Source organism: Sprattus sprattus, assembly GCF_963457725.1.
Source record: "Sprattus sprattus genome assembly, chromosome: 2".
Classification (NCBI taxonomy): domain Eukaryota; kingdom Metazoa; phylum Chordata; class Actinopteri; order Clupeiformes; family Clupeidae; genus Sprattus; species Sprattus sprattus.
Genome location: NC_137921.1, coordinates 20,159,394 through 20,167,821, shown reverse-complemented (window position 1 = coordinate 20,167,821; position 8,428 = coordinate 20,159,394). Strand labels below are relative to the sequence as shown.

At 45.9% G+C, this 8,428-nt stretch overlaps 2 protein-coding genes across 2 annotated transcripts in view; both read left to right on the top strand.

Moving 5' to 3' along the window:
- paplnb (papilin b, proteoglycan-like sulfated glycoprotein) overlaps positions 1 to 919 on the top strand; it is a gene marked incomplete at both ends in the record, with an annotated part of 9,195 nt that extends 8,276 nt beyond the window's left edge. The window contains one exon of the mRNA XM_080858955.1: positions 833 to 919. Within this exon, the coding sequence (XP_080715081.1) occupies positions 833 to 919 (87 nt within the window). The remainder of the gene's footprint in view (positions 1 to 832) is intronic.
- Positions 920 to 2,114: 1,195 nt separating this feature from the next.
- Positions 2,115 to 8,034, top strand: LOC308381384 (microtubule cross-linking factor 3-like; the record flags this gene model as incomplete). The annotated part of the gene is made up of 7 exons (XM_080858945.1): positions 2,115 to 2,237; positions 2,358 to 2,582; positions 4,212 to 4,370; positions 5,123 to 5,185; positions 6,234 to 7,232; positions 7,293 to 7,454; positions 7,921 to 8,034. The coding sequence occupies 7 exons, from the start codon at positions 2,115 to 2,117 to the stop codon at positions 8,032 to 8,034; spliced, it is 1,845 nt and encodes a 614-aa protein (XP_080715071.1).
- Positions 8,035 to 8,428: the final 394 nt, after the last annotated feature.

Genomic DNA, 8,428 nt, shown 5'->3' with positions numbered 1-8,428 from the left:
GAACACAGTTAAATACACACAGTTACAAACACAGATATGTGACATTTTGGTCACTCACTATCATTGTAGAAGACACTAATACACTTACACATACACATATACACACCCAACTCCCATACAAATACAGACAATAACAGTAGTCATCTTCAACACATTCACCTCAAGGCCGTCTGTCAGTTTGGCAAGACCAGATATCTGATCCCCTGGAGGGTTTTTGTAACTTTCTCTCACATCACATCTCTCAAAAATCAGGACTACATATAACCTGGTCATCAATAAAGCAGTTCAGCCTGTAAAAAGAGTTTATCCTATTGCATTGTAATATGAAATCAATAAACATCTTTTTTTCCCCCTCAAAAATCGTATGCCATTAGAAACTGATTTTGCGTATTTCAGTCTTTATGGTTTTTTTTGTATGTTGTTTCGTCGTTCCTTGGACTGGGTTGCATACTGTATACCAGGGGTCTGTGGGCCTATTGTTGGACAGATCCCAACAGTCTTTAGCACACTCTAGTGTTGACTTGCAGTACTGTTCACACTATAGTCATACTGTTCACAATGCCATATTCTTCACTCTAAACATAACATAAACAGTTCAATTTAAGTAAGAAATGTAGGCCTATATTAAAGACACGTTATACACAGTATGCTTTCAATCTTAAATTATACATATTTTCATGTTCAGGAGCCACTGGTTTTGTTTTACAACACAATCAACTATTTAAATGTTACATGATGATATCTTATGATCTGTAGGGATTGAGTGTTCTTTTTCCACTGGCTATTTTGTTTTGTTGTATATATAAGATTTACCTATATTTTGTCCTGGCAGAAACGCATTAGTAAACACAAGAACGTCGCCCTCGACGTGAATAAAGGGATTGTTGACTTCCTGGATGGCTGTGACATCACCTCATGAATATTTGACATATCTTCTTTACAACGCCTGTGGCGCCTGGTACGGCGCGTCAGCTTCTTGACTATTTTTCCTGACAGAAGTCAAACATCCAGTGGTGTGACGGGTAAGAATGGTTCTATGTTTGTATTATTAAGACCAAATCGTTCAAAAGTTCACTGGCAGTCTATTCTAGAATACACTAGAATTACACGGGTTTATTTACATAATAGTTTACAACATGAAATGAATTGCACCTACCTACACAAAAGTTCTGTAAGATGATATTTTTAACTGCACAGATTTACCAACCTCAAATGCAGTTGAGATAAGCTTAACATGTGATAGGATATGTGAGGATTGAGCCTGAAGAAGTTTGTTTAAGGTGTTTGAGGGTATTAGATCCTCGTTGCGTTAATCCAGACACTTCACCCTTGAAACACGGCTGCACGTAGATACATGCAAGGAAAAAAAGACCAGCTATCCCGAATGTTGGTATTAGTAGGCCTTAATATTCACATCCGCAGTTAGATCGTTCAGATAAACATTTTGCAGGTGTGAATTAAAGACTAAACTTTTAAAGACCCCTGGTGTCGCTTATCAGATTCCTCTGTCGGACAGCGACCGACGCCAGCGAGGCGTGAGCAGACGTGACGTGATGAATACGGCCGCTAGCGGCGCTGCTGATCCCTCACCGAGAGAGAGCCATGCGGGGACGAGACATCTGCTCGCCTCACCACTGACTCGCCGGGGAGACGGTGCCGATAAAACCGCTGCCAGATCCAAAAGCGGTCGCGCTGCGATTATTGCAGGCAAACTCGGAGCAAAAAAACACATAGTGCTTCTTCATAGTGTACATAGTGCAATTAATCGCGGAAGGGCGGACACCGCTCCGGTAGCTGTTCAGCCGGATGGTGCTGAAACGAATAAGACTGAACCGCCCAGGGCCGAGTCGGTTTTGGAAACCGAGGAAAGAATCGACCATCCCCCGGATTCTCGCCGATTCCTCCGTCTGCCCTGTCTTAGAGGGTCTGAGCAGCGGATCGCCAGGAAACCTGACGGATCGAGCTGTGTCTTGAGGGGAACAGGACTGGGAATCGGCGACGAAGAGGAGGAAAAGGTACCAGCGGGCTGTAGTGCAAGCTTGTGTGGGGGAAACGGAGTGTGTACCCAAACGGAACTCCTGAGCATAAGCACAAGACTCAAGAGAAGCAGAAAAATGCAAACGAACACATCACCGGAACCGGCCGTGGAGGACTCGAATGCCGAACCCGGAACTGAGCAGGAGAGGGCCCTTCGTGATGAGATCGAGAGACTGGAGGATGAAAATGAGGACCTTAAGGTAGGCTACGAATTGGGAAACTCTGTCGTTTAAAGTCGTTTTCAATTCACAACTACCAGCGTATATGATGGTTAAAGCCGGTATTTCTGCGATTGTGGTTGTATATGCTTATGGTTACAGTGTGAGATCGAGGAGATGCGGGCGGAAATGGATGAGATGCGCGATACGTTCTATGAGGAGGACACACACCAGCTGCAGGAAATGCGGAGAGAGCTCGAGAGAGCAAACAAGAGCTGTCGAATCCTGCAGTACCGGCTTCGAAAGGCCGAGCGGAAACGGGCACGATTTGTACAAGGCGGAGAGGTGGACGACGAGGTGCTTCGGAATCTGGAGCAGGATCTGAAGGTTTGCCCCCAGCCAGTGTGTCTGTATGAATGCGTGGATGGGTGTGCATATGTGGGCACGCGCAAAGGCGCGCGTGCGTGTCTGTGTTTACTGTGGGGAGTGTCTTGTCTTTTGTGTTTTAGAGGCATACATCTTTCTTATCTCGTTCATGAGTGTGCACACTAATCGATTTGATTATCATGTCTATGTAGGTGTTTCAGAATGCATGAGCATGTTTTTCTTTGTGAGAATAGTGTGTGTGCATGTGAGTGAGTGAGAGAGAGAGAGAGATTGTGCCTGTATGGGTGAGGGAGACTTGAGAGAGAAAGAGAGAGAGAGAGAGAGAGGGGGGGGGGGGGGAGATAGAGAGAGAGAGATAGAGATAAAGAGAGAGATCAAAAATCTGTTGAAATAGGTAGTGACCTTGTAGAACCTGAGATCCTATGCTATGATGAGAGATCTCAACAATCATCCTGATACTGTGCAGAGAAATGCAATCACCCCTGATTTCTCCCAACCAGGCCAACCCCCCCTCTCACACACACACAGCCCCAGGTCTTTTTTAGTCACAACTGAAGACAGCAGAACTGCACGTTCTAGCTCACAACCAAGTAGAGAAGGAATTATTAAAACAAGCCTTTATCATCTTTATCCCTGATGTTTTCATGTAAAGCAGGAGCCACGTGTGTTTGTGTGTGTGCATATGTATGTGAGTGTGTGTGTGTGTGTGTGTGTGTGTGTGTGTGTGTGTGTGTGTGTGTGTGTGTGTGTGTGTGTGTGTGTGTGTGTGTGTGTGTGTGTGCATATGTTTGTGTGTGTGCATATGTATTCGAGTGTGTGTTTGTGTGTGTGTGTGTGTGTGTGTGTGTGTGTGTGTGTGAGTGCATATGTGTGTGTGTGTGTTTGTGTGTGCATATGTGTGTGTCTGTGTTTGTGTGTTTGTGCATATGTGTGTGTCTGTGTTTGTGTGTGTGCATAAGTGTGTGAGTGTGTGTGTGTTTGAGTGTGTTTGTGTTTGAGTGTGTGTGTGAGAGAGAGAGGACACTGTGTGTGTAGTTATGTATAAGACTGAGTTTGAGAATGAGAGAAAAACAGTTAGGTGTAAAGAGCCAAGTGTAGGCTCTCGAAGTGTTGTAAATAATTGAAAAGCCTTTATTTATTAGTCTAATGACACCAACGTGTCAGCTTGCGCCTTCTTCAGGGTGTGGACTATAAGGATGTTCTTTGTGTGTGACAGGTGGCAAAGGATGTGTCCGTGAGGTATATCTGGTAGATAGTATAGTAAAGTATACATAGTAGATAGTTTTATACATGGAGATAGTATATCCTCATTTATAAAACTGAGTATAAGACTGCTTTTATGTGGCAGGTAAAAATGGATGTGTCTGTGAGGTGTATCTAGTGGATTGTATGGTATAGTATAGTATAGTTTAGTATATCTTGTAGATAGTTTCATACATTAGCTAAGTATATCTTGATGTATAAAACAGAGCATAAGACTGCTTTCTGTGACAGGTGACAAAAGATGTGTTTGTAAGGTGTATCTAGTGGATTGTATGGTATAGTATAGTATAGTTTAGTATATCTAGTAGATAGTTTCATACATTAGCGTAGTATATCTTGATGTATAACACTGCTTTTCTGTGACAGGTGGCAAAGGATGTGTCTGTGAGGTTGCATCATGAACTGGAGAAGGTGGAGGAGAAGCGCACTAAGACGGAAGAGGAGAACGACACACTGAGAGAGAAACTCATAGCGCTGGAAGTGACCAAACAGGCCCTGCAGAACGAAGTGGACAAATCCAAAGGGGTGAGAGACCACTTGTGTGACAACATTTAACTGCGCAGTCCTCGATTCTAGCAAAAGGTTGTTGATATTAAAGCTCACATTACACACCTCCCCTCTCCGCGCCTGAAGCAGTGGTTTGGTTGGCTGGAATATTGTATGGCTCTGTTCAAGCCACTTAGTTTGGTGTCCTGGTGTGAAGGTTTTTTTTTAGTGTGCACACACAGGCTGGACAGCTAGGAACGTGAGGAGGATTTTGCTGAATTTGACAAAAACGTGTAATGGATTATAATCTAGGACTCTACCTTTAAAGTTCTCATTACACTGACATTATGAAACTTATTCAGCATTACATTAACAACACAAGTTTTACCATTGCTGTTGTGCTGATACTAATTGCCTGACTAATAACCCCGAGATTTAGCAACTGGTTGAATCAGACCAGGAGACAGAACTGCAGCAGTGGGAATTTGAATGGTGGCGTCAGTGGAGACACCATTTCTACCTCATGGATGAGTTAACCTTAATATAACCATGAGGAAAATCCTGTTCTGTAACACTGAGATAAATGCTAGCTCAGTCATAAAGATACTACCAAGAGAAATCTAATTTTCAGTCACTACGCGTAGTGGCCGCTGCGATGAGATTGATACACTGAAAAATATGATAAATGACGAATATTAGGGAACGCACAACTAAAAGCATGCCTTGGTCTGTAGTGCGTCTCTTTTGATGAAAGCATTTGATGAATGTAAAGCATTTCTTTTCTGCCCTAGCCACAGAAGAGAAGAGGTAGCAAAGACACCCAGAAGTCTGAGAGGAGAACCACACCTACTGAGGTACCCGTCATTCACGCCTGTCATTATCATTATACTACACATGAGGAATACATACATCAGGTGGCTTTTACATGTCACTGCAGTGACCACAGGCAGTATGTGCACAGGGAGTGCGGAGGATATGAAGATAACTGTCTGAAATTGTCAGTGTAGTCTCCGGCATTTGTTCAAAGCTGCATGTACTACATTACTCAATGAACATCTTGGCAATGCTTATGAAGGGAGTGATGCATTTACCCCAGTGCCCACAAACAACCCCACAACATGATCAATAATCACATCTAGGCTTATACCATGGATATCTGACATTTTTAGCGCACATTTTTTTGACATACTCCCAAGCACACAAATGCTCTCACTTACAACATTATCAGTAATCACGGTTCTAGTGCCAATTCATACAATTGAGATCTGAGCTTATAAGCCTAGTGGTGTTTTCATGACCTGTTAGAGAAAGAGGTTTAACTGATCCCTGGTTTAAATCACCCATTTCTGATTATAATTATAATGGATAGGCAGACCGCTTTGTTTTTTTTTTTTTTTTCAGTTTGTTGCAGATCTGAGCCACTAGGTGGCAGTGTTGTTGACTTTACACTTAATCACTCATAGGTTTCATGTTTGGAGATGCTTTTCTCCAGCAGGTTTGGTGACTCATATCATAAGGGTGGTGCTGTTGCCCAGCTCCATAGTCACATACAGTCTGTAAAGTCTGAGCAGATTTAAGACCCAATAATTATCAATAGCAGTGCTAGGAACAGTGACATTTCTATGCAGAATACTAGTGAATGTCCAAATATCATGCTTAAATATGTAATGCTTCTTGTTGTTGCATGGAATTTGACCAGTATTCAGTATTTCGGTAGGAAATCTAATATCTTGGATTCATGGCTTACTGAAGGCGATACAATGTAAATGCAATCGCGTCAACATGAATCAGAATAAAACATCTGGAGGTTATATAACCTTTCCCATTACCTCCTTAGTTATGCAGGGTACGCTGTTTATTGTTTATTGGTCAGTATGATATGTCTGTTTGAACTGTTGCCAGGACGATGACAGAGATGACCTGCGCTGCCAGCTGTCCTTCCTGAACGAGGAGGGCGAGCTTCTGAGGAAGAGGATGGTGAGCGTGGAGAAGGAGCGTGAGGCGACTGAGCAGCAGCTCCACCAGTACCGCACACTCTACGGGGAACTGCCCCTGCCCAACCCCCCCCACACCCCGCTCCACCCGAAAGGGGAGGCGGCCGGGCCCCCGAGCAGTCGAGAGGCAGAGCTGAGGCTCAGGCTGCGCTTGGTGGAGGAGGAAGCCGACGCCCTAAGCAGGAAGATAGTGGAGTTGGAGGTGGAGAATCGTGGCCTGAGGGCGGAGCTTAGTGACCTACGGGGAGAAGAGTTAGGGGGAGGGGGTGGGGCTGGGCTGGGTAAGCAGCAGGGGCCCGGCCTATCAATGCTCAGGGAACAGCTGCTGCTGCTGGAGGAGGAGGCGGAGCTTCTGCGGAGGAACCTATCAGAGGCAGAGGAGAGAAACGAGCGAATGACGGCCGAGATTCAGACGTTGCGCTGCAGGGATGGGGGCGGGGTGGGCGCGGGGTCTGGTGCCGGGGTGGAGTGTGTGCAGGAGGAGCTGCGTGCGGCGCGCCGGCAGGTGAACACGCTGGCCGGGAAGGTGCTGCAGCTGCAGACCGAGAAACGCCGGCTCATGAGTGACCCTCTGACCACGACCTCCGACCTCTCCGTGGGAACCTCGCGGGACAGCCCCACGCCCAGCGAAGGCGCCGGCGAGCACCCGTCGTCACGCCAACGGGAGGGGCCAGTGGGCGGGGAGAGCGACCCAGATGAGGTACAGGGCACTTCCTGGTCCCACCTGGCCGAGTCCCGCCCCCTGATGGGCCGCAGTCGGCAGCAGCTTATTGGATGCCAGCAGATGGTCGACATCCGTCAGGAGGCAGAGCGTCTGGGCGGCACCATTGAGCGGCTCATCAGCGACACCAGCGCCATCATAACCGACGCCCACGGTGCGTCAGCTATCACCAACGGCAACCTGATGGTGCAGGCCCAGGCCCAGGCCCAGGCCCAGGCCCAGGCCCAGGCCCAGGCCCAGGCTCAGGCCCAGGCGGAGGCAGACGAGGCGGGGAGAGGGAGCGGGCGGGAGCAGGAGCTTCTGCAGCGCATTAACGGCCAAATGAAGGGCTTCCGGAGAGATCTGCAGGGCTTCATCCAGCGCCTGGAGGTGCCCAGGGGACAAGGCCGTGACCTCGAGGAAACGTCTGTGAGTGTGTGTACGCGTCTATCTATGTGCTACGTGTGTATGTGTGTGTTTATTAGAGTGGCACTTGTGTGTGTGTACATGTGTGAGCATTTGAGAGTATGTGTGTATGTCTACATGTGTGTGAGTCTGTTTGTGTGTGCAAGGCTGTTTGTGTATGTGTCTGAAATTATGAATGTTTATCTGCATCTACAGTTTGTGTAGATCAGTCACCATGTCAATAATCTGCATTCAGTTGTATGTTTTATTTCCTTGTGTAAGTGTGTGTGAGTGTGAGTGTATGTGTGTGTCTTCAGATGTGTGTGAGAGAGTATGAAATTGAATATAAGTTTCAAATCAGCCTGTTTTGTAAGTCTTAACCTGTCACTTTGTCGCACTGATACCTTCTCCTCTCTTCTCCTTCTTACCCTGTCTCTCTCTCTCTCTCCCTCCCTCTCCTCTTGCTGTTCCTTTTCTTCTTGTCTTTCAGCAGATGTTTCAGCCCATTATTTTGCTCATCCTGATGCTAGTGCTCTTCTCATCTCTCTCCTATGCTACCGTCTTCAAACTCGTCTTCCTCTTCACCCTCTTCTTTGTTCTCTAGTCTTAGAGAACTCACTCTGTTTTTTATTTTGCATTGCCAAACATTTCATTCGTTACTGTTATTATTATTGTTTTGTTTTTGTTTTAAAACTGTCATGGTCAAACAAGTACAGAAGACCCATCCCCAGGCTTTACTCATTCATCACAGTTCCAGACTACATTTCCCAGAATTCAAGCTGGCCAGTGAGCTCTGCCCATACCCCCAGTCTGTTTTGACAGTAAAAGGTGAGTATCCAGGAACTAAACTGGCATACACTGACACCTGTGACTCACTAACATTCCTCAATAGGATATTAGTAGCACTTTAGGCAAGGGTATTAGGGCGCTGTTTAAGCAATTATCAAATATGCTCTGAAGTATGTATGTGACAGATACTAAGTCAAGTTGCTAACCTT